This window comes from Squalius cephalus (assembly GCF_949319135.1).
Source record: "Squalius cephalus genome assembly, chromosome: 9".
Classification (NCBI taxonomy): Eukaryota; Metazoa; Chordata; class Actinopteri; order Cypriniformes; family Leuciscidae; genus Squalius; species Squalius cephalus.
Genome location: NC_137130.1, coordinates 17,760,839 through 17,788,630, shown reverse-complemented (window position 1 = coordinate 17,788,630; position 27,792 = coordinate 17,760,839). Strand labels below are relative to the sequence as shown.

The 27,792-nt window shown below is 36.8% G+C and overlaps 1 protein-coding gene across 1 annotated transcript in view; it reads left to right on the top strand.

Annotated features, from left to right (window-relative positions):
• The first annotated feature begins 259 nt into the window (after positions 1–259).
• LOC307164719 (uncharacterized protein) overlaps positions 260–27,792 on the top strand; it is a 244,794-nt gene continuing 217,261 nt past the window's right edge. The window contains exon 1 of the mRNA XM_079881779.1: positions 260–368. Within this exon, the coding sequence (XP_079737905.1) occupies positions 347–368 (22 nt within the window). The 5' untranslated portion in view covers positions 260–346. The remainder of the gene's footprint in view (positions 369–27,792) is intronic.

Below are 27,792 nucleotides of genomic sequence, written 5' to 3'. Positions count from 1 at the left end.
GTTGTGTGTATTTGCAGCTGTATTTTGTTGCGTTGAGAACTTTTGCCGCTCGTTTTTGTATTTGTCAGTATTTACAGCGCATGTGTTGTCAAACTGATGAAGATGTTTTCTTAATTTGCTGGTGTTTTTTTCTATTTGCATAGAGAAGAGTACGTTGCTTCGGCTATTTGACGCATGTATGGTGTGGAAGTGCCATATTTTAGTCGTCAAAACGAGCGAGAAAGGTTGACATGGAGCCGCTAAATCTCGAACCTTCGTCCGTTAAGCCCCGCCCCGCAGAATAGAGGAGAGTGACAATCAACATTGGCTTGGGTTTTCGGTGAACTGAGGGATTTGAAAAACGGAGATGGCGTTTTATTACTCAACAGGTGAGTAACGTACGTTACTTTATTGAACAGATGTGAAGGGTCATTTTAAGTTGTTGTTGTTGTGCTGTGGTGAAATTTATTTTCAATGAAGTCTATAACTGGGTATAGCTACACAGCATGTCTCAGCTTGAGATCCTTTCTATCTAATCTGCTCTGCTGGTTATATCTCTTAAAGGTGCAGTATGTTTTTTCTCAAAGTCGATCATTGTTGATATTTGAAATCTCTCTTCAAAGCTCACCCTCCAATTTTAACTGCCCTGCTCCGAGTTGGTCTTGAACCCCAATCAGTGGCATGCGACTGCGAGGCTGGTGCACTAACAAGGACGCTAACCAGTGCACACCGCATTTGCTAACAGTCATCAGCCTGTAGAGCTCTCACTAGCTGGCCTCCATAACACAATCAATGCAAGAGTGGATGTCTGTTTATTGTAGCAGAAGCACAACTAAATAATGCTTCACAAAAAATAAAGCGAAGATGACGAACGAACAACAAGGAAGCACAAAAAATTAGGCTAATATAACCTTACATACACAAGAATAAATACTAAACAAGAGTTTGTTGTTAGTTGCCAACAGCACAGCAGCTCCAGACAAACAATGACACTCAAAACCAGTGTTACTCGTGTATGGAACGGAATCAAAGCAACCTCCGTGTCTGTTTTCAGGCCTTCCCTTCCCAGGCGCTGGAAAGCTTTTCTAATTTTAACATAGGTCCTAAAGCTCTTTCCTGACCATTACACTGATATTCTTATGAGCTTTTCTCTTTTGTAATGTCTCTCAGCCATCTCTCTTTCCTCAGTCTTTTCTTCTTTCTCCCTCTTGCTCGTTCTCTTTCCTCCACCGTCATACACCCCCTAATGCTGATTGGTTACATGTTGTTGTGTTGGTCCAATTTAGCATTTTTCTAATATCGCTTAGCCCACCTTTAAAGGGATGGTTCGGAGTAAAATCAACCTAGGGTCCTTTGCACCATGACCTCGAGCCAAACACCCCTGACGGCTCATGCTACTGCTAACCTGGACACTGACGTCACTTCACTGAGTTGAGAAAAGCACGTAAAAGTCCTGACAGAAAGAGATGCATAAGGATTTGTTTTCTAATTTATTTAAAATTGATAAAATATTGATTAAAATAAATATAAAGTATATAATAAAAATATCGGCTTTATATCGGCCATCGGCCATCCTGCTCTCTAAGATATCGGCATCGGCCATCAAAAAAACAATATCGGTCGACCACTAGTTTCATCATCACCAACAACATCATTATTGTGTTCCTACCTGACTTAAGCTCAAGTTTCACATTAAATGTGAGTAGGCTACTACTTTTAATATAGTTTCTAGATTTATATGTCATTTGAAGCAATGCATCTTTGTGCAATTTTGTTTTTATATAGTGGTGTGTCGTGACAAAAAACGTTGGGAAACACTGCACTAGAGGGCCAAAAGTTACTGTACATAGTGTACATTTAACAAAACATTATTAAAGTCCTGTCATACAAACCTGTATTAATTATGTGGAAAAGTTTTCCTTGATTTAATTAAGTTCATTGTACAAATTAGCCTACTTTTTAGAGAGTAACTTCTTCAGTTGCTTTCAAAACTGTGCCTTGATTTGAACTAATTTACCCCCCCCCCCACAATTTTTTTATTTAATGAGAAACTTCAAAACACTCTCAGTTTGATCCCAGATTCAACATGTAACACCAGATGCACAGAATTGTTCATTTTAGTGCACTATTTGCACTCACACAAATACCATTTGGCAACTTGTTTGGTGAGTTTAGTGTTTTCTGACGTCAGCAAGTTTTAAGCTAGTTAAAGTAAGACTGTCAATGTAAGTGATGCCTCATTTTGTGCATTGTTTTCATTGTGTTTCATTGAGTGCTAGGTTCATATATTTGAAGTGTTCTAAGATGAATTGGATAATGATAGTTCTCTTTCACCCTGAAGGAAAGGTGTGTGTTAACTTCAGCACACACACAAACACACACACAAAAAAACCTTTCTCACCTTACTTTTCCGCAGTAATGTGCACAGCACACTTATCACCACCTACACAAAAAACATACTCCAGTCACAAGCTCTTTTATCTTTACACTGTGTTACAACTTCTTTATGAGCAGGCTTATCAGCCTATTGTGACAGAAAGCGGATCCAAATATTCAATTTGTGACAGTACTTCTTTAACACGGCACATTACAGCAAATCCCAAAAGCTGCTACTTGAGATTAGCAACACATTTTAAGCATAATGTTGGTGTAACATGCTCTAGTTGAGCTGCAAGAATGTTTTCATGCTGTTGACAGACTGATTGAGTTTAATTATTTCGCCCGACGTGTCGGGTTTGGTTTTGTTATGTCTGCGAGTCTGTTGGGCCTGATATCCGTCACTGAGGTGCCGTGGGGAGGCGCATGTAAACATGACTGACACGTGTATGGAGGTGAAACGCGAGATTAGAGAGTTCTCAAAGCTTTATGACCCTCACTTCCCCTCTGTGGTTTTGAAATGCATTGATCTTTGAAGGTTTCTTCTTTTTGAAATGTTTAGATTTGTGTACTTCCGGGGGTCCTGACGCAAGACGAGCAACATTCCCTTTTCCATAGTTTTCTATCACTTTCAGAATCTGGCTTAATGGATACCCATCCAAGTATTTCCTTTCTCATCGTCTCTCCTGTCCTGTATTCTGTTCCCTCATTGATGCAAGAGTTGTCAAAATTAAATGAGAGACTCAAGACTAGTCGGCCTATTCTGAATTAGATATGGCAGGTTGTTAAACCAAGTCGTCTGAGCGTGGAGAATTGGCCAACCAACAGAGTTTGTGTCGTATATCTGATATTATTCTGCCCGACCAAAGATTTTCACATCCAGCCTACAACGGTTACTATAATTATATTGTCACCGCTCTCAAAAGGAAGTTTAGAGACTTCAATCTTTGTCAGGCTTTTTAGATGCTTTTCATTATATAGCCTACTGTTGAAATATTATTTGTATACTATTGAAATATCAGTTTAATGAGTGCTTCTCATCCTTTTTGACTCCAAGACCCATTCAAAAGTTTAAATGACCCATAAAAACAATTCAAATTTAGCCTATATAATTACATTTCAGGATTAGATTTTTACGAGCTGAATGTTTTTCAGGGTTCCCCACCCCTTTTAACCAACAAATTTACATGAATATTCCAGTTGTTTGTGATTTACTGATTGAGGATATTTTTTTCCCTCACAATTTCCACCCAATATAATATTTTAGAGCTTGTCATAACTAGTAAAATGTATATTCATTATAAGAATGTCATTATCAATGGCTTTTTAAGATTTATTAGTTCACATGACTTTTACATGTCTATAAATCAGACTTTTAAAATTACTGTATGCTTCTTCATAGGGCTGGGTAAAAAATTATTGATTGCTCGATTTTAATCGATTCTCATTTTTACAAATCGATATCGATTCTTAAATCCCAAGAATCGATTAGGCTAATCATCCTGTTTTCAGTTGATGAATGAATGGAACATTGTTGCGCGCATCCCATCCAATAAATCGCAATTATCTTTAGGCTTTGTTACTATTGATATGAAACAAAGTTTCAGATTTCAAATTACGTCCATTTTCTTACGCAATTCAAAAACATAAATACCGTTTTGTCGCTGTGGCGTGAGATCGCTCTGGCGCAGCTCAGCTCAAGAGAAGCAGCAGCGCGGAGCTTCCGCACGTAACTAATACCAGTTACCGGGCGAAATAAACATGAATGAGCATCTGAAAGTGTGTTAAAAGATAGAGTACAACTTATCGAAATCCGTATCATGTCACATTGAATCGCTCAGTCATGTTCAACCGTGGAAAGACGTCAGTAAAACAGCTTGTAAACAATGTCATGTAACGTCACATTTACCTCAGAAAAACCATATCCAGCGACCATAAACTCGTTAGTCAGCTAGAAAAATTAACTCTAGAGAGGAGCATTTTGTTAAATATATTCAGCATATTACATATTCATTATAATTTTTTAATATTCTTCAATTGTTAATGCATGTTTGAATAAATCTGGCAAGTTTTTATGACAGCCACCATTTAAATGCTTAATGTAATTTAATTTAATTTAATTTAATTTAAGTGTTTGTATACAAATCAGTTAATTTTTACCTTCAATAATAGTAGGCCATCGAAATTGAATCGAATTGCAAGCTTGTGAATCAGAATCGAATTGTGAAATGTGTGTCAATACCCAGCCCTACTTCCTCATATGTTTTTGAGGGGGTAGTTAAATTAAGAAATGTCTTGATTTGTAGTTGTTTTTGCTTATTTTAATGTGTCTTATTCTTAATCATTTATCATCTTAATGTCCTGGCAATTTATATATATATATATATATATATGCGCACTATCACTGGGTGCAGGTTATTCTCAATGAATTCCTCGCTAAGTGTGAGTTTGTTTGGACAGATCAGACTGAGATAGAGACTGTTGTTGGTGCTGTGAAAAAGTCCATGCTGACAAGCTGTCGTTTAGCTTTCTTGTCATCCCGTTTTGAGTGTTCCCCACACCTCATTCATCCATAACCCTAAGGGTCACAGGTCATTGTACTTCACCGCTTCAAGCCAGAGGTCAGAGGTCAATACCTCCTTTCAGCATGGCACAAGACACTGTAGACATGCTTGTGATAGCAATGTGATCCAGATGTAGAGAGAGAGAAAGAGACAGTTAATGCCTGGTACAACCCTTAAGCATCCTGGTGGGGTTGACCAAACCTCTAAGATGGGACCTTTGGTGTTGGCATGGTAACCGCCATGGTAGCAGAATGTGGGCGGAGTCACGAAGGGGTGTCGGGTGAGAAATCGGCTCCATAGCTAATGAGCAGCTGCTGGCAGTTTCTCTGCAGGACAGCAGACAGGCAGAAACAATATTTCAAACTCTTTCAAATGAAATAATATGATAACAAAGACTCCTGGGGCAATGTGTGTGTTCTGGAACGTGTTTGGACAGGGGGTGCAACTCCTCCTGGTGAATAATCATGCACTGGCACACACACACACACACACACACACACACACACACACACACACACACACACACACACACACACACACACACACACACACACACACACACACACACACACACACACACACACACACACACACACACACACACACACACACAATGCTTTCATACCTCTCTCACTACTGATGAATGTGTATAGACTATGTAATTAATCTAAAATTCATAATCCAGAGTGTGATCTGACAGATGGGAAAAATAGTCTCTTAAGAAGCCATGCGCACACACTCATACTCATTCAGGAGCATTTTGGACGGGAAGGCAAATTTTAATTATGGATGGATTAGACGTTTTGAGTAGTTTATTTATTGTCCAAAAACTGAATAGTTAATTATATATTTTTTAGTTTATTTATTTGTGTTGGTGTTTTATGGCAATGAATTTAGGGATTCTACATCTCAATGAAGATTTTAGCATGCTGATAACATGCTGCCATTTAAAGCAACAAATGTCAACATATAAACACATTTTTTATTCATTAAAATTTAAATGCACACATGCAGCAGACCATAAAGTGATAGCGAGAGTTATGTTAGTGGTCTAAGTTTTCTTTGTGAGGGGACCTGGGTTCAAATCCTCTATACCTATGTTTTGTATGGTCAGCTTCAGCTAACATAACCTTAAATCATAAATATAGCAACAGAACTGCAGAAGGCTGCAGGGGAATATGGCAGAAACTAAAATTAAAAAAAAATTCTTTGTAAATATTACATGCCAGTCTACGTCAGTGAATTGGCTAGTGCTGAAGGTGTCAGCACTAAAGATGGACATTTTAGAGATTAAACAGAGTTTAATCATACAGAACTGGCTAAATCAGCTTTTTAAATTATTTTTTTATTTTATATATAATATATATATAGGCTGTTTAGAATTAGAGTAACAGGAAATCTCAAGCCTAAAGTTGGTTAATGGTTGCACTTGCAACTCAGTTCAGTGTACTGGTGACTCAAAAACTGTTTTGGACTGGGACATCGCAGTGCCTGCATATGGGTATTGTTGACACTCCAATTGTTATCATAAGAGTATATGATGTAAATTATTTACTGACGGCGAACAATTTCCCCACCCTTTATTAGCTTGCAGAGAAACGTTTCAGTTCCGTTTCAATTCCGTTAATTTGCATAGTGCTTTTTCGCAATAAATATTGTTCTAAAGCAGTTTTACAACCCTAGTGAACAAGATAAAGGCAAGAATAAAACAATTATTGCAATAATAGGGGCTTTCGCACCGGAGGAACCTTTTTATAGTTCCTAGAACTAATGGCGGAAGTACCCGCTTTTTGGCATATTCGCACCGCAGGATCTAGGAATGATTTTAGTTCTAGGAACGCCTGTTGGGGTAACTAAATTAGCTCCTACTTCAGAGTAGGGTCTAGAGTTAGCGACATTGGGCATCAACCACACGGCAAACGCTAATGCTTTTTCGTATAGTGTATACTTTCTTTGTATAACAGTTCTATCTAATAACGTATTAGACAGGACTGTTTTAGACAACCGGCTACTAGTCAACATTTAAAATATGTAGTTTTGCACATCCCTAATTTTCAATATCCTTGACACTTCATCAATTTCCAATTACAGTTTCTTTCTAGTTTTCTTTTCAAACGCCCTCTCTCTTCCTGAGTATTTTCAGTGGTTTTTCCACTCATTTTTGGCATCTTTCCTCTCACGGGGGCAACTTGACAATCTAGTCCGTGCCAAGAACAAGAGAGTGAGAAAGAGAGCGGTACTCCAGGAGCATTCATCTGTGATAATTAAAAGTCATAAATCTGTGATGGTTTTTGGCAATAGGCCTTTAGACCTGATGTTCTTCAAAGAAACACAGAGACAGACCTCAAACAGATGACATAGACACTCCACTATTGATTTTAAACGTTCTTTGAAGTCCAAAAGATGTGGTCTCATAATGGAAGAAGGAAGTATATTTTTAATGCCTCATCCCTCCCTCTCTCGCTTTAGGGGGGGAATTCTCTAACTTTCTGTCACGGATAGGGAGGGAAGGGCTGAAGCGAGGGAGAGAGCTGAAAGACAGGGCCTCATTGTTTACACAAGGGCACCAGGGTTGAACTGACGTGTGCATTCATCTTTAATGTTCACGCTTAAAATATGAACCTGCGAGAACCGTGTTGACAGACACACACGTACCTTCTCTTTCGCTTGCTTTCTTTTTTCTTTCACTTCACACTTGCATTACCATGCTGCCGTGTTGGACTGAGGGATTGCAGGCATCTGCTGGTTGGAAGAAGTGAAAAGACATGATAAATAGTTAAAGGAAAAGAGTTACAGAATTGGACCTGAAATAACAAAATGTATAACTGAATCGCCTCCCTATGCAATTTCCTATGTCGAGTCCGACCCTTTAAAAAACATGTCGTTTTTCTACAGTAAATGCTAATTTGTCAATAAGAACACATTTCCAAGCAGGTTTAAATAAATAATTTCTCTTGAGGTCTGTGTGTGTGAGAGAGATTCAAAAAGCCTGTATTGTTCGGTCATACTTTAATAATTATGCAGTGAAACATAGTTGCAATGAACAAAAATTAAAACTGTTAGAAGCAACTTAAAAAAAGAAAATAATCTATAATGCAAAAAAGTATTTTTTTTTACTGATCTTGTTATATTTCAGCATGGTTTGTTTTGTAAATCTGTCCCAATGTGATTTAGAGAGGTGTTCATTCAAGGGTCAGGATTAAAAAAAACTAACTATATTGGTCTTGAATGAAAAACTACAACTTGTGAGAGAGTGTAGAGAGTGTCCACCCAAAAAATAAAAAAATCTGTTATCATTTATTCACCCTCATGGAGTTCCAAAACTGTATGACTTTTTCTTCTGCTGAACACAAAATAAGGTATTTTACTAGGGATGCACCGAAATTTCGCCTGCTGAAAATTATCGGCTGAAAATTGCATTTTCGTTTTTTGTCCGAAAGAGAAAAAAGGCATAAAATATAAGCCAAAAATATGCCGCTATATAATATATATAATATAACTAGGCCTATATAATATAGTTAACAATATTACATCAACTTCAGGCTGTTTGAGGTTGACAAACCATGCAGCAACTTGATGCTTTAATATATAGCCTAACGTGTAGTTACGTGTGCATTTATCGGCATTTTACAACAGCTTTACATATGAGAATTTAGTGCCAAAACTCAGTTTTATAATGAGCATTCTGACATAGGCCTCATACAGTAATTAACCCCCCATAGCACCCGAACAAAGCTCTGTTAATGCCCCCTGGGCCAACAGAGGGTGTGCAGCATGGTGTGTCTGACAGAATGGGGTGATAATGATGATAGGGAAAGAGCTGCTGTATCCGTCTGCTGTGCTGTCTGTTGAAAAGTGAATCTCTCCAGGACAGGTTCCTTGAAGTATCGGTATATTGCCATTTTTCTAAAGTACCATAGCACTTAAAGAGATTATTCTAAGGCATCAGAAATGTAAACTTTTATTGTTAAGATTTATTATTCATCTGACTTTAGCTTAAATGCTTCTTTGGAACTCATGTGCATACAGATACTTTGCAGCAAAATTAGTTTTGCACTTTGTCCATTGACTTCTCTTTAAAATCACCAAATGTGTTTGGCCCATTAAAGTGTCTCTTAAGAGAGGAGAGGGATGTTCATTTGTCTGCACACTGCATTACTGTAATCAAGAATGTTGTGAAAGCTGACATTATTAAAAGTGCCACATAAAATAAGCAGTTACAAGCATCTCTTGCTGCCCTTGCTTTGAAGCCTTAAAATAAGATTTAATAGGAAGTGTAGTTGTAAAAATGCTATCAAATGATAATTTAGTTATTATAAAACATGCCCTTTCTGCTGCGTGCCCCTGTATTTACTTATTTTAATCATCAATTTAATTGACAATTAACAAGTTTCTACATTTCACATGATTGAATTAAATGTGAGAAATGTATTCCTGAGCAATTTTCGCGTTTGTTACACATACTTTATAATAATTTCAAAACAATCACTGTAAATGCATTGCCAGTGCAAACACACTGGCAAGTGATTCAGTTTCAACATCACTCAAATAGAGTTGTGGAATTCACCACACATTTAAATATTGCTTTTTAATTTTGAGTATTATAAAAAAGATATAAATATGGTATGTACAGTCTATAATACTGCATTTTAATTCTTGCATTAAAATGGATCTGCAACAGCTTTTTGGTTAGAATGATTACAGCGATGATGTTGTTCATAATGTTCACTTTGACACTCAAGTGTGAATGTATCGAGTGATGTTTTTTGATGTTGTAGGCCTATTCTTGTTAGTGCAAGTCAATGTCTGTGAAATTTTTATTAGTCTGCTTTGGCTTTTTTAATAGTCTGCTTTGAACCATCTCTGGTTGATTGATCGATTTATTGCCTAATCGACTGGTTGACAGGTTGTTCGGCCTTTGTCAGGGTGTTATTAATGTTCAGGGTGTTAACTGTCCTTGTGAACCGAGACTTGAATTAGTCAGTATATGAGGAATTCATGATGAGTCATGAGGTGCATTTGAGTGAAAGTAATTACAAACAAACATTAAGAGTTCATATAACAATCACAACGTCTGTGACGACAGGTGTCAACCTTAAGAGTGTGTGTGTGTGTGTGTGTGTAATACAAAGACGCCACTGAGTTTTCTGATATAAAGAGAGTTAGTTTGTTTCCCCAAATAGCCTGGAGGTTGAATAGATCTTTATCTTTTCAATCATTTACAATTAGTGAAGTGAAGGGCAATCATTTAATTTCCCTTTAACTCTCTTTATCTTCCCATCGGAGCATGTGCTGACGTGATCACATTCATTCCATCGCCACGTGGAAAGTCCCGCATTCAATCTCAAATTCTCTCGCTCTGTAATCATCTGTTAAACATGATGTAATGAATCTTGATACTAGATAAGATGTTTTATGCTTTATTCAGAGGGGCACAGGTGTCATGAGTGACATGCATAAATATATAAATATTTGTCCACTGTTATGTTACTTATTTTTGCCTTTTTTCCATAAACTATTTAATTTTAATCTTAATTTAATGTTGTATTGCTAGAAAATAACAAAACCGTTTATAAAAATGTAACTGTATTTAGATTTCCAAAATTGCAAACCTCATAGGCTATAATATGAATAGAAAATAAAAAGATTAATTTAATATTTAGTTTGACCTCAACATTTTCTTAAGGTTAAGCAGCTCATTTCACTGACTGTGAAGACTTTTTTTAACTCTATTGTGTAAATCTTCCTCATGCTTTCATTTCAATCTTCTCTTGACTTCTTTTCATGTGAAATCAAACATAAAAACGAGACGGAGACAGCATGTGGGTGTTTTATATATTTTTCTGACTTTGAATCTTATCAGTTGGGATGATCGAGGCTGGGTATCAATAGTCTGTCCACCATGCGTGACCCGCTGGCAGCAGCTGGAGAGAACAGAACAAACAGGCCTCTCATTTCAGCTTTTTATCCTGGTCTGTCAGCTGCTGTTAGGAACAATCACTTTATATTTCAGGTAATTATCTTTTAACAGTAGAATTTTCAAATGGATTTATAATTGTGATTTCATTGTTATTTTTAATGGGATTGTGTTATTCTAGGATTATTTGTTTACTATTATTGTTTTTATTAATATTTTGAATTAGATATTATCTTTATATTTGACATTTTTAGTAATTGTTGCTAGCCTGGTTAAAACCAGACCATTCTCAGTAGTAACTGAGATATGGTCTGGCAAAGCTCTTTTAATAACTCATTTCCAAAGGGGCGTCACCAACGGACGTCGCTCAAATGCCTCTGGGCGCAATTGGATAGACCTAAAACTCCTAAAACCAATCAGGGGTGCGTTTCCCGAAAGCATCGTTGGCCAACTATGGTCGCAAGTTCATCGCAATGTCCATTGAACTCTATTGGTAACGACGGAACTTGCGACCATAGTTGGCCAACGATGCTTTCGGGAAACGCACCCCAGAGCGATCAGCATCATGTAAAGCCATATGCGGTGTCCCAAAGTTACACTACGCCATAAAAGTATGTACTCTTTTTGTGATGAAAAGGTATTTACTTTTGAATGTGTAGCAAAAAAGTAGGCAAGCTTTGGGACATACTACTTCGTCATCTTTATCGGACGGATCTGTCGCGTGTATCCTGTCACGTAAACTGCCCTGTCAATCATCTTGTCACAGTTAAAAGCCTCTATTAAATCTAATTTAATTTCCTACCGTTTCGGAGAGAAATGTAGTAGCATGTTCATCTGTCAGTGGGTCTTTCATGGAGACTGTCCTCATGTGTTTGCAATTTGAATATAATAATGCATTTAAAAGTTGGTGCGCTTCACCAACGGAGTGGACGTCGCTCAAATGCCTCGGGCGCAATTGGATAGGCTAGACCTAAAACCAGTCAGAGCGATCGTCATCTTATAAAGCCCGCCTCAACGTTTCTGATTGGTGCCGCGATTTCGAGGCCATGGAAATGGGCTTGAATGAGCTCTTTGCCAGACTACTTGCAGAGCAAATCTAAATTTGCCGGAAGTTGTCTGGGTTTTCCCAGGCTAAATTGTTGCATGATTTTGTCCATTTTTAGCTTATAAAGTCTCTATTTATTTTGGTAACACTTGATTTCGATGGTTCACTTTAGACATTCTACCAACTATATAGCTTTGCAACTATATGTCAACTAACTCTTACATCATTTTTTTTTAAAAGCTATCCCTTACAAAATAAGTATACTTCAAGTTCATTTTAAGCATACTTTTAAGTTATTTAGTAAGTATACTAATATCAATGTACTAGAAATATAATATAAGTGTACTTTTTTCAATACCACTTGGGACTAAATTGGCCCACTTTTTAGTATATAAAAGTAGTATGCTTTTAAGTATACTTTAAGTGTAACAGTAATAAACTTTGAGTACACAACTAGTTTACAACTAAGTTTTTTTGTACTGCAACTATACTACAAGTGAACTTATAGATATGCTGATAGTCAAAATTTTATTTATATTTATTTATTTTTTTTTATACTAAAATATACCTCTAACTGTACTTTATCTCTAAAAATACTTTCTTAAATCTGTCAGTGAAATAGTGTGTTTAGCCTACCTTTTTCCTTTAGCACAGGCCAAGTGTGTTTGCATGCAGCTGCGTGTGTGCATACTTGCGGCCTTTTCTTTTAAGAGCCAAATACCATTAAAAGGCAGTTACAACAGATCCTCATCTCAAAAACATGCAAAACGGTTACTTAGACGGTGTGTGTAATGACTTGTTGGGTTCCACTCTTGTTGATTGTCGCCGTTCTCTGTTTAGCCTTGAAGTCAGATTCCTCTGCCTGCACTCAAACACATACCGTATGAATATTATGGAGGTATGGCGGTTCAGGAGGAGTCATGGGGGAAATATGCTGCTCTTTGATGCTTGTTTAATGTGTTGAGGAAATAAATACAAATGTGTTATTGTGCAAGTAACACCATGCCTCTTTCTCTCTCTCCGTTTACTCCTCTGAGGCTTCACTGTGGATGAACCATTGCACATCGCGTGACCTCAGCAAATCGTGGAATGAATGCCTTATGATTTTTACAAAGTGTACATTTTGTTCAATAGGCTTGTTGGAATGCCTTGAACCATATCTAACGAAATTCGAAGTATGCATTATCGACAATTATCGACACGAATTCTGGTGACCTCTCGAGGCCAGGAAAGTTTGAGTGAGCTTAAGGTGGTTATGTGTACCCTGTTACACAGTAACCTAGATAAACAGAAGAAAGAATTTCTCGCTTGTATCACTAATATGGGCAAAGAAACTGACACGAACCTCTTTGTACTTGTGCACTTTCATGTTTGCATCGGCAGACTTGCTCTGGGGCATGCTTTGAAAAACACAGAGTAAGCCTTATATCTAGTGTGCAGTCATGTTTTCACACAGTATCACTGCAATTCAGCAAGTGATTTATTCCCTTTGAGAAATTCATTTCAAATAAAGTTCCAATATATTGCACTAGTTCTAGTCTATATTGGATACATTGCAGGTTTCTTTTGTTTTTTTGTGGTAGATTTACTGTATGTTAGCTTGTCCAACCAGTTCACTTGTCTGTTTGATTAGTCTTATCATGACACATAATCACCCTTTTTTTTTTTTACTGTTGTAGATCTGTTATCGTTCTGTTTACCTGCCACTGTATGCCTATCCAAATATTACTAAGAATATTGAGTAAATATCTTGTAACATGACAGTTTAATCTGAACTATATGGTAGGCTTATAACCATCTGTGTAATGTTAATTCCTAGTTTTAACTTGTGTTGTGTACCTCCAGTTAAATGGTATTCCTACAAATAAGCTTGTTTGACACTCTTTCTGTTTTTTATACATTATATGTGAAGTGAAACATTTTGATAATTTTATTTTTTACGATAATATAAACATTTGGGGTCAGTAAGATGTTTTTAAAACCTTTTGTAGTCTTTTTTTGAGACTGCATTTATTAAAAATTCTGTAAAAATAATATTGTAAAATATTATTTTAATTTAAAACAGCATCATTACTCCAGTCTTTAGTCACATGATCCTTCAGAAATCATTCTAATATGCTGATTTGCTGCTCAAGAAAAAAAAAATCTTATTATTAATGTTAAAAGCAGTTGTTCTTAATATTTATTTTTTTGTGTGTGGAAACCTTAATACATTTTTCCCAGTATGCTTTGATAATAATGTGAAAGGTTTAATATCTTAAAAAAAAAAAACATTTGACCCCAAACATTTGAAAGGTAGTTTGTCTGAGTCACTTTTTTATGTCAGTCAAGAGTTTTTGAACATAGCATGTTTTTTATTTTATTTTTTTAAGTTAATGTTTTCTCCAGAGGTCCACTTATGTTAGTAAGGGGATTTCTTTTTTTTTGCCCCTTAAAAAGTCATTATTTCAACATTGTTTTTTTTTTTCTGCTATGCTTTAAATGCATTGACATTGTATTTGCATGTGGAATGACTATCAACTCTGCATTTTTCGCACAGGCTGCAGGTTTGCACTGACCCATCCTTCAATAACAGCTTCTTCGCAAAGTCTTAATCACATTGCGACTGGATCACAAAACAATCTGTGCTGCGTAAACTAATATCAAACTGAAATGACCAGGGACCTTGTTAAAAATAACAAAAATAATCTTCAGAAGGATAAGAAGAGCAGTGCCATGTGTTTATGAGATGTCAGTGCTTTAATATAAGTTTACCAAAGCCCTGTTTTTTTCACTCTTTGACACGCTTTATTCTGCGCTTCTGGGAGACACATTAACATCATAGTTTGAGCTTAAAGGAAAGAAGAATGAAATATGAAAAGCTGCATGAAATCCTTCATCCAATCCTACTAATTATCCTGACATGAGGAGGAACATAGCAGGATAATTACAGTGTGCGTTTTGATCTCTGTGATTGTGTGTGATTGTGTGTGTGTGTGTGTGTGTGTGTGTGTGTGTGTGTGTGTGTGTGTGTGTGTGTGTGTGTGTGTGTGTGTGTGTTATAAAGACTGGAGACGGTCCAGAGAAAACAGGATTATGGCCCAGTCTCTATGGGATGTTAGTCACACATGCTGGAATCAGTGTCCAACAGTCAGAACCAGCACTGAAACTTTGGGCCGTTTTCCCATTGGGTGAGTTCAGAAGAGTGTGTGTTTTTAAGGAAAACACAGAGCGATTTTGTGTGTGTGTGTGTTTTACATGTGAGACTCTGAGAGGCGCGTTGAGGCGTGTTTCTGTGCCATCTGTGGGTTCTGTTGTAATTAACATGTCAGATCTCTCTCTCGTGTTCAGTCTAGCTCGTTGTGTGTGTGTACTCATATGTGGTAATTAAATGTTTTCTCACTGGATGAGTGTGTGTATGAGTGATAATTTAGATGTCATGTGGTACACATAAGCAATAGTCATTTATGTGTTGGTGTGAGCTTGTCTTTAATTGTTGATTAGTGGGTTTGTGTGCCGCTTTACTAAACTTTGAAATCTCTTAAAGTGAAAATTCATCCAAAAATTCAGATTCTGACATCAGTTACTTACCTTCATGTCGTTCCAAACCCATTTGACTCCTATAATTCTTTGGAATGTAAATGGAGAATGTTTTTCGAAGAATGCTCATAAACAGTCAAGCTCCAATTATTATTAAATAATTGTTTCCAAGCTGAACAACTTTTTATGTTTGTATTATCATATACTATAATTTATATCAAAATAATTAAGTCATTTTAAGTAATTTGCTTTGGAAATTTGCTGACACCCCCTGTTTGGAAATCACTCTCCTAAATGGATCATGGAAAGTAGTTCATATGACTTCCAAATCTTCAGAAATAGAGATGTACTTTATTATATTGGTACCACATCAGTATTATTATGTATTTTCTTTTTTAAATTGATCAGTTTTGGTCGAAAATGTTTAATTATTTAATCAAATATTAAGTAAATATTTAACTACTAAAATATTTAATTGCATTTCTCCTATTTTACATTGAGGTTAACTTTGCTGTCGAATAGTCAAAGTTAACCTTTAACAACAATAATTTAATGACACTGTTATCATTTTCTTTTTTAAATTGATCAGTTTTGGTCGAAAATGTTTCATTATTTAATCAAATATTAAGTAAATATTTAACTACTAAAATATTTAATTACATTTCTCCTATTTTACATTGAGATTAACTTTGCTGTCGAATAGTCAAAGTTAACCTTTAACAACAATAATTTAATGACACTGTTAAGTGTAATCTTTAGCAAATCTCAAAATGAATGTCCACATTTTGTAGTGTACAATATAATGTTGTAATGCCTAAATTTACTTTTAAAACGATTGTTTTATGGCTTACGTTCATAAGGCTTGGAATGTAGCACACTTTACATACTGGTACTTCCCTCCTGCTTTCATTGTATGGAAAACAGCAACGTAAACGATGGTAAATGTATCCATTTATGTTCCGCATGAAGTCATACAGGTTTGGAACTACATGAGTATGAGTAAATAATGAAAGATTTAATATTTTTGGCTGAACTGTCCCTTCAGAATCTCAAGATGTTTTTGTGTTCTCTCAATATCAGTCAATGTCAAGGTTTCAGATGTAGACGTTAATGCGAAGAGCTGGTTGTGTTCAGATTGTCATGTCGAGACAGTTTCTCCTTCTAATCTTCATCAGACCAGGTGTTACCTCAGTAATCTCTGTCTCTCTGAGAGCGTGATATATTGGTAAAGCTCTCTTTTAGCTATAGCAACTGTGGAACTGGGAGTTACTAGCTGTCATAGTTTGGCGCATTATGAATGCTTTAGCACTGGCCTAATAACTAGCTGTCAGAGTTGACCACCGGCATTAGGAGATCTCGCTACGACAGCAATTTTATGTAGTCTATAATAGTAACTGTGTATCTTGGGGCAGAAAATCCCCTTATTGACTTTTAGAAGATGTCAGAAGACAGGAGATTTGTTAAGAGTTTGAGCGTGCCAACAAAAACTAACAATAACAGAGTACCATGCCTTGTTTTGGCCATTTTTAGAGATTTTACTGGGAGGTTGTTCATTTGTATGTCATGTACTACTCATATTTTGAATCATTTTAAACAGTCATAATTATTAGTGTAGTAAGTCTACAAAATGATCGTCAAACAACAGTGATGTTATCATGCTAGCTTGCGGGCTTGTTTTACTGCACACAAGCACTAGCTGATGAAATATTTCGGAGCAGAGCAAAACTAGAAAGTCTGTATTCACTATAGACATTTCAATGACTTTTCCGTGGCTTTCTAAGATTATACTTATATTAAGTGCTTTGGTCTACCATGACTGTGGGAACCCTGTGGATTGTTTCAGATGCGTTACATCAGTCTGATAGTGTTATGAGTTCCTCTGCTTCCTTATTTTGTCAGAAAACTAGCCAAGAGATTTTATATTTATCTCCATTTACAGACGTATACACAAACTCAAGAGCGTTCCAGCTTTGAAGTGCTTATCTCTGACCACAAACACAAAAAGCACAATGTTGCCGATCCGAGTGATTTTATTCTTTCCGAAGTGAGAGAGGTTTGAAATAAGTAAAAGGAGAGTATAGCGACAGTCATCTGTTCATCTGAGAAAACTAATTTCTGTGAAAAATGCACTGTTCATGACTCAAGAGATTTTGTAAAAAGGCAACCTTGGACTATTTTCTCTCTTATTTGTTCGTGTAAACCTATTACGCTCTTCTGAATATAAAAAAAAACTGACATATACATCTCTTGTTCTGGAGCCCTGTGGTCCTAAAGTACTCGTCTTATTTGACAGTAGGGCTGGGCGATATATCGCATGAGATTGTTATGCGCATCTCGTCAGTAAAGCCGGTTCCTTGATTAGTAGTAAATCGCCATCACCTGCTTTCAGATTGAGCGGCATTCACTACAAAGAGCCGTAGTTAACTGACAAGCTGAGCCATATCGCATTAATATCACGGACGTATCGCCTGCGATAATTAATGCGATATGGCTCAGCTTGTCAGTTAACTACGGCTCTTTGTAGTGAATGCCGCTCAATCTGAAAGCAGGTGATGGCGATTTGCTACTAATCAAGGAACCGGCTTTACTGACGAGATGCGCCTAACAATGTCATGCGATATATCGCCCAGCCCTATTTGACAGTAACAGAACTTCGCGTCGCCCCAGTCAGTATTTCTGTACCGTCATCAGAAAAATGACTAGACATGTCTATCCACATTTAATATTCAAATATTGTAAGGGTGTAACTGTAAAAAAAAAAAAAAAAAATACAAAATTGCTCCGTTTGTTTGGGGAACCTGACATGTCAACTTCTGACTCAAACAATGGTGAGAGTTTGGAAACTGAAATTAAAAATATTTGTAGTATTATATTGTATAGTAATTTTAAATAGCCTATAGTATTTATATATTTTTTCAAAATCATTCAGCCCTAGATTTTAACCTCCCAAGACCCAGGTGTTACAATGTATTAGACTGAAGATAATAGAGTTGTAAAAGAGTCTTTTATGCTATTATGCTAGAAGAGTGTTTTTTTTTCTTTTTCCATTTTCATTAAGACAAACACCAAAAATCAGGATGCAGCACAGTATAGAGTGTGTATGTTTGCACAGAGCTGCATCTGTATGTGGGAATGCCATTGTTTCCATTACTAGCTTACCTAAACATCACACGAGCATCTTGTCATTAAAAACCCATTTCAACATCACGGGTGACGATTCTCTCTTTAACCTGTGACCTTTCCCACCGCTGTCACCAGCATTGCTGGGCACAGTTAGCATCCTGATGATAAGAACGTTCGCACTTAACATTTTTTCTGCAGAATGACGGGAAAATCGTTGTAGCTGTCAGTCATTTCCTATTCCGTGCTGGACTGCCAGACCATTGACCCCTGACCTGTGAATAGATCGCAGATGCGAGTTGTTAGGAGGTTATCCAGTAGTTGCGTGTAGGTTATCAGCAGGTTTAGTGCAGTATGGCAGACAGAAGCCACACACACGCACCCTAATGAGAGAGAGATTCAGTTAGTGTGTATGTGAGCAATACGGGCAGAAGCTGTGAAGTTTGTTTACATTCACACACAGTGATGTTCTGTTTTAAACCTAATGAGCTGCCTACATAGGCAATATTTCACAGCATCAACAGAATGATTTTTTTATGTACTGGTATTTTGTAATGAAAGCTGGAATTTTCTACTGAAAAGTTTTATGAAAAACCTTCCAATGGTGTGCATTTAATTATTCTGCCTCCCTAGTAGGGGTGTAACGGTTCACAAAATTCACGGTTCGGTTTCGATACGATACACTTGTGTCACGGTTCGGTACGTTTTTGATACAGCAAAAAGAAATAAATGCCAGAGAAATTTCCTTGATTTAATTTTTTTAATTCTTTTTTATATTAAAACTAACATCATAAAGTATGATATTTTTTTACTTTGAGCAATTCTAGAGCTATAATTGACTCTTCTTAGGAGCATATAAAATAAAACAGCTCCTTGGAAAAAATGAAATGTAATATTGTAGTAGTTATAAACAAAGGTTTATTTTAGTTCAGATTAACATTTGAGGGCAGCAATTGTATTCATAATGTCAAAATAAAACTGATGTAATGTTACTTGAAGGCATTATAGCCTACTATTCCTGGCAAACTTCCATGGTTGCAGACAGTTAGTGTTACTACAGTACGTTACAGTAAATCCATGGTGAATGTTGCAGATCTGTGGACACTGAATATTTCATTCATGGCACAATGTTTCTTCCAGGTTTCCACGTCAGCGCTGTTTGATCCGTTAATAACGGAGAAATGTGAATGTTTCTCACTAGCTTTCGCAGCGATGTTATTACTTCAGTGGCGAATTCAAATGCTTTCTTTACTGGATCTCTTATTAGCGCAGTGTAGTAACAGTGTCGCATGATCACGATCGGCTCGTGATGCACTGGTCCAAACTGATAAACGGTCCTTCAACCACACAATAACGAGCAGTTTTGTTCCACTTGCATTACGTTTGCCATTTGATGCTGGGCAATGTTGTGGTCGTGCTGGCGTCTCTTATGAGCGCGCTTGCCACGCGCAACGCGCCTACATTTGAAATGACAAAATTTTAGTCGGCAGGAAAAATTATCCAACGAACCGTTCGGTTTGAAAATGCGTACCGAAAACTGAACCGAAAGCCTCGTACCGAACGGTTCAATACGAATACGCGTATCGTTACACCCCTACTCCCTAGGGGTCTTTTTTTGTGTGCCAAATTCTAAAGGTGTGGTCACATTTGTCGTTGTTCAGTGAATTTTTGTGGGGAAAATCCAGTTACTTCAGTAGGAATCCACGCCATCTGGAATTTCACGTGAGGGTAAAAAATGTTCCCTTGCAGATTTCACAACAAGTTGGTCATGTGAATTTGCTGCATTGACCAACAGGGAGCTGCTTGGTTTGAAAGTGACTACTGACAATAGACAATGAACCTTTTTTTTGCCTGTAAAATTTCGCTAATGTGACTGCACCTTTTCTTTGTGGCAATGCGACGAGATCAGACATATCCAAGATAGCGGACAAAACAGTTTAGTGTATTTAAAAATGTATTATTTTACCTAATATTTGTGTGTGCTATGTATTTTTTATGCTTTAGAAAAGGGCTGCACGATACTGGGAAAATATGCGATATGCGATATTGTTGTTGAGCATTGTGACAATGATATTTCTTGCGATATAACATTTCCCTAGAGAAATGCTATTTTTATTAGCCATTTAAAAAAAATCATTTATATGATTTACGACCTCACTTTGTATCACGTTTACACACTGCCTCCGAAACTTTCGTCCTTCGGCTCGATTTCTGCGTTTTTCGCATCCGTAGCAAGCATTTTGAGAGGTGTTTTGACAATTCAGAGCCACCGAATGACGAATACGAAAAAAACGCATATGTGTGTTTTACAGTTACAGTGTGCAAGGACCTTTACTTGGCATTTTGTTAGCAGTTTTGATAGATTTGGGCTGACACTTTTTGAAGTCTTCACTAGCTCCCAGTGGTTGCGTTCCAGATGACTGTGGAGATTAGTTTTATCTCCTCTCGACGTGGCCACAATTTTTCGGCACGACTTACACAGTACCTGCATTTGTGACATGTCTTCTTTCTTGAAGCCAAAATATTGCCATATTTCAGACGTACAGTTCTTTTTAGGCACAAGTTCTTCGCTGTTGTCATTTTCCTTGCTTGTCTCTACTCCCAACATTCGTTTTTATTTTCCACTCTCTGCTCTGAGCCCCTAGGTTTCCCTTTGAGCCCGGTCTCGCCAATGGCATAATAGCACCTACTGGGGAGGCGGGTATAAAGATAGTAAGGCCCCATCTGATTGGTCAAATTTGGATAAACAACCTATGCATGCAACACACAAATGCTTGGCACATAAAATAATTTTCATTTATCGCACCTCTCTGCAATATGGATATCGCATATAATATTATCGCGATAACGATAATTTTTTGATATATTGTGCAGCCCTACTTTACAATAATTTGTGCTGTTAGCATAGCACCATGCTGTCAAACTCCACTGAAATCAATTGCAAGTTTGCTGTGTGGAACGATATTTGTGTGGTTCACAGTCTTGCAAATGAGTCCACTTCACCACACTGTAAAACTCCTCATTCAAAGTTATGTTTTTGTCTGATGTGTATGATAAATCTCTGTTCCGCTCTGCTCAGAAGGGAAGCTTGCGCAGATAAGATCCTCTCTGTGTGTCGCTATTGTTACCATGACAAACAGAATGACAGTGCTACGATCGTTATTATCATTATCAAAAGAGGGTTTGATTACCTGCTAGCACATACTGACTGCAGCAGCTGTGGCATCGTGGGATATCAATGAGACACTCTGAGCACTCAATAGAAGGATAAGAAAAATTACCGGCGTAACAGATAAGGCATTATGAAAGCGCTGAAGATGGAGATAAGGACAATGACAAAGCATGAATGTACACTGAAAGTACTTTATAAGTGAAATTTAAGCACTGCTTCAAAACCTAGTGAGCTGCCTACATAGACAGCTGCCTTCTAAGGGAGTATGCTAACCATTGAAACTTGTAAGTGACAGATTTACACATACTGTATGCATCAACTGTGTGACTAGAGGTACACGATATGACAAATCATCATATCATGATTTTTTTCAGGCAGGATCCTGATCCACTATCTTGTTACGATTCTTTTTCCATGTTGGATTTAAGACTATTTTGCAAGTCACTGAGCAGTACAGCCAAACTTACAAGGTAGCAAAAATAAATAAATAAATAAATTCACTGACCATATCGGCCAAAGTAGGGGTGAGTGATATGACCAAAATATTTTTACTTGATTTTATCTTTGTTATTAAAAATAACAACGAATATGCAAATTACAAATAATAGGACATTTACAATATATGATACAAATGTAATAAACAGTACTTTAATTTTTTTCAACTACAGTAGGTGTTTAAAGAAGGTAAGAAATTGAATAAACAAATGTAAAAATATATTTTTTAAAGTAAATACTACATATAGACTTCACTGTATGAATTGTATATACCCCTATTGCAAACCCAATCGAATTTTGTCAGGTTTGGTTGGACTTACTGACCGAATAAACAAGAATGAGCCCAAATGAGTATAGCAATAAAGTCATCTACATAAATGGTCACTGAATGAATCTGTTTTTTTTTCTTTTCTTGTGAAAGAATTTAAAAGATTTGAGTCTCCCAATGTCATAGAATGTATATTATTTTTTTCCCCAATTTATTTTATTTTCCCTTTTTTTATTATTTCATCTGTTGAACCTTTCACATCAGAATCAGTGCGTTTTTAAATGTATAAATCGTTTTATTTGATAACAGAATATCAAAGCAAAGTAGCGGTTATTTTAAAGAAGGATAGCAAAGACACAATTTTACAAGCAAAACGTCTTACATTTTTTTCCCCCTTTGTTTTAAAACAGGCATTTTTAGCATTTCATCTCCACTGGGATGCAGGTCCCAGCATAAAAAAAAAAAAAAAAAAAAAAAATTCCACATATTTTTCATTACAGAGTTGTTCACAAGCTGTATGTGCAATAAAGAGCTGCTTCATCGCTGACACTCCATAGAACACATTTGCAAGTTTTGTTTCCTGCAATGGATTGTAGGCAAATATTCACCACCTTATCACTCCTCTTTGTTTTCTGTCTTATAGAAATCACTGCAAATAATTGAGTGCCTGAGTGAACTTGTACAAATAAATCAAACTGAATCACAACCAGTTTTAGACCTTTTTGTAAACCAGTTTGAACTAATTAGATATTGTTAATTGTTCATTCTGATTCTACAGAGCTGATAAAAACACACACGACGTGATTGCTGAAACATTGCTATAACTGAGATTTAAAAGTTATATTTTACTGTGTACAGCAGTAGTTCCTTTGGAAATACATATGCCCCAGTACAAGTGTTTTTGAAATGACAAAACAGATCAAAATGAAGATAAACAGTATTTAGTTAATGTGATGAACTGTACTTCTGGCTACTTCAACTGGCTTCATATATCCACTCAAAATGACCTTGGCGTCAGTTATACACCGTTGGAGAGAAGAGAAAGGAGTTTTATTATATTGAGGAGTGATTGTGCATCTGAAGGTGAATTGAACGGTTGGAGGTATGTATTTTTCCCCAACAAATGCTGTTAGCGCAGAGAACAATCTAACCACACACACACACACACACACACACACACACACACACACACACACACACACACACACACACACACACACACACACACACACACACACACACACACACACACACACACACACACACACACACACACACACACACACACACGTACACACACGTTCCAAAGCAGATAAACACAAAGGAACTGGAAGAAACTGCTGTGCAATTAGTGTCATTGTTGTGTCATTTTAATTCCAGCGGTGAAATTACACAGATTCTTCATTTATCTCACCCTTTCTTCTCTACCTCTGCAGACGAGGCCAATCGCTCCGTTTCTTTTGTCTGCACAAATCATCCTGTGGTTCTAAAGCAGGATGGGCCCAAATCACAGGGGACGAGCAGCAGATAATGAAGTCAATCCTCTCTCTCTGTCTTTCAATCTCCGGTTCAGTTTTTCTATGCTATGGCTGTTTTTTTTCCTCTCTCTCTCTCTCTCTCTCTCTCTCTCTCTCTCTCTCTCTCTCTCTCTCTCTCTCTCTCTCTCTCTCTCTCTCTCTCTCTCTCTCTCTCTCTCTCTCTCTCTCTCTCTCTCTCTCTCTCTCTCTCTCTCTCTCTCTCTCTCTCTCTCTCACACTTACACTTACACTTACACTTACACTTACACTTACACACACACACGTTTAATCCTCTGCTGCTCTCTCTGTGCTAAATAATTTTTGTCTTCTTTTTGGTAACAAATACACCAAAGACTGCTTGCTTTCTCTCATGTTGTGTTTCTTTTTATCATTATTCTCATTTTATCTCTCTCCATGCCTGAAGTTATGGATTGATTTGGCCATAGAGCGCACTGGGACTTTTACATACACTACCATTCAAAAGTTTGGTCTAAGTTTTTATTTTTTATTTTTTAAAGAAATTAACACTTATTCAGCAAGGATGCATTAATTCGATCAAAAGTGTCAGTAAAAACATTTATAATGTTACAAAAGATTTATATTTCAGATACAGATACTGTACTTTTGAACTTCCTATTCATCAAAGCATCCTAAAAAAAATATTAATTTCCACAAAATAATTAAGCAGCACAACTGTTTCAGCATTGATAATAAGTAATGTTAATAAGTAATTGGTGAGCATAAGAGAGAAAAAATCTAACCGACCTCAAACTTTTGAATAGTAGTATACATAAATACAGTTAACAAAGATTTAAATGGTTAAAAGGTTTTGACATTGTAGTTTTTTTCTGTGATCTCAGGTTCAAAAAGTTTATATCATATCATTGTCCTCATGTTTTATTTCACTTCTGAAACCTAACTTTATTAAAGCACCTGAAATGATACACCTGGTTTCTAGTGAGCTGTTCCTGTTTTCCTCCTCTTCTTCCTTTTCTCCATCTTTTGTTCTCCATCGAATCATTAGCATTTTTTTTTTGGCACAGCTGTGAAACGTCTAGAAACTCCTCATTCTTCTCTCTCATTACACACACACCTCAACACACCATGACCAAAATGTGTTCAGTTTTCAGTGTGTTCAAGACATTTGAGGTAATGTTTGTAACTGAAATGTTGCACATGAATGTGGTATTTTATTTATTACTTATTCAAATGTATGATGTAGAAAGTCAAATGTAATTGAGTATGGGGACTGATGAATAAATCTGTCAGGTTTAATGTAGCTTCAGCTTCCTGATAATTGAACAGCTTTTCCTGCTGCGAGAGCACAGTACTTGGTTATTGTAACATTTCCTGCTTTATGCATTTGTTTGTTCTGCTTTATTAGTTTCTTCCTTGGAATGCTGTTTAGTTTTCATTTTCACAGCTGTCTTTCAGTTTAACAGGATGAATAATGAGACTTAAACTGTGGGGTTTATTCTAGAAAATTTGAAAAATGTGCTCTTTATTTGAATAAATCACAAGTAGCATCCAATTACAAGACACAGTTCCCATGAATCCAGTTATTTCAGTCTATGTAAACCTAGAGTTATGCAAATTCTGTATTTCATTTTTCATATTTGACAAGAATATATTTTCTAAAATAAAACGAATGCCATGTTACATTAACTATGAATTGTGTTGAATCAATAATGGCTAATTCAGTTAAAGGTGCTCTAAACGATGTCTCACGTTTTTTTGGCTGAAACATTTTTTGTCACATACAGCAAACATCTCCTCACTATCCGCTGGCTGCCTGTCCCCTGAACACACTGTGAAAAAACGCGGTCTCTGTAGACAGCCCAGGCTCCACAAACGGCATCAAAAACAAACTGGCCCAGCCTGGACCACGAAACATAACAAACAGTGTTCCAGCCAATAACCGACAAGAATGATTTGGGGGTGGGGGTTGGGGGGTTAGTGCGCGTGCACATGAAGGGGGGTGTGGGGAGTGGGGGAGAGAGAAGCATGAAGAGGGAAGTTAGCTAGAGGAGAGATGTCCTAGACAACGACTAACGTTAGAATTAGCCTATATTCTCTTGAATTTTGATATGGCCGACACACGACCAAAGAGACGACGTTCCGATGAACAAATAGCAAAGAAGAGGGAAAAGGAGAAGGAATGCGCAAAGTCCCGAATTTACATCGTAAAAGAGAACTCCGCCGGCAGAAGGGCGTTCATGACTGTTTCAGGAAGCATGCAGGGAGGGGGAGGGGGAGGGGACGGGATGAGGAGGAGGGAGGGTCGAGCTAGCCTCTGTTTTGTTTGACAATACTTTGAACGTCAACAAGAAGTGACGTCACCGAACATCACTTAGAGCACCTTTAATCGTCAAATATTTGAACATTTTGAGATCGTCTGACAATTGACAGAAGTGGTCATTCCACATCTGTGAATTTTTAGTAAGTATTGTCTGTTAACTTCTTAGAGTATTAATTTATATTTAGAAATGTGTTTCATTTGCCATCATTAAATTGTATTATAGCCCAGTGGTTCTCCATTCCAGTCCTTGTGACCCACTGCTCTGCACATTTTGTATGTCTCCCTTATTTAACACACCTGAACCAGATCATCAGCTCTTTAGGAGAGACAAAATGTGCAGAGCAGTGGGTCACGAGGACTGGAATTGAGAACCACTGTTATAGCCTTTATGTATCATTGACATTATATTATATGCTCTCAGCATCTGCCATAAAAAAAAAAACCCACAAATTTTTAGTGTTTTTCTGATCAAAACTTTAGAGTCTGTAAGATTGTTTTTGAAAAGCATCTCATATTCTCACCAAGGCTGCATTTATTTGATCAAAATACGGCAAACGTTGTAATATTTTGAAATAGGATTACAATTTAATGGTTTTCAATTTTAATATATTTTAAAATGAACTTTATTCATGTGATTCAAAGCTGCATTTTCAGCGTCATTACTCCAGTCTTCAGTGTCACATGATCCTTCAGAAATCATTCTAATATGCTGATTTGTTATTCTTTCTTATTAATAATATAAATATTGAAAACGGTTGTGCTGCTTAATATTTTTGTGGAAACTGATACACTCTGACAAATATTGTATTATAGCCCAGTGGGCACAAATAGAAAGTTCAAAAGAACAGCGGTTATTAGAAATATAAATATTTTGGATCATTATAAATGTCTTTACTGTCACTTTTGATCGAAGTATTCATTGTCAGAAAAATATATGAATCTTATTGACCCCAAACTTTTAAATGGTAGTGTAAAAAATATATCACAAAGATCTACAATTTCAAGTTTGGCTTTGCAATTCAGTAAAATGATTGATTAAATCTGCTAGCGGTTGGAATACATCCATACTTGTGTGCTTACTGATAGAGAGAAATGATTCATTCTCTTTGCTAACTGTGTGTGTCCTGTTTAGTGAGTGCAGAAAGCCATTTTAAAATGGCAATGGCAAAGTAATGGCTCTTAATGCACTTTTGTTATTAGCGGTTAAATAAGGCATTTCGTTGTTTGTGGTTGAACAGGCACCATGTAAATGCTGAGCGCACACATGATTAATGATGTGGAAGGCTCGGGAGGAATATTCTTTCCTATTTCCCTCTGTTTTGACACTGGATTTCTGAGCTGTTCTGCCAGTTGCTGCGTTTCAAATTTTTCCCAGCATCACCCGAGGCAGTTACATTACCCCATCTCGATGTCCCAGTGGCAGTTCATGTTCTTTCTGAGTGACATGTTTATTGGAAGAGGAACCAGAGTCACACGCAAACACTCTTTACATTCTTTTCCTGCCCAACACACACAAACATA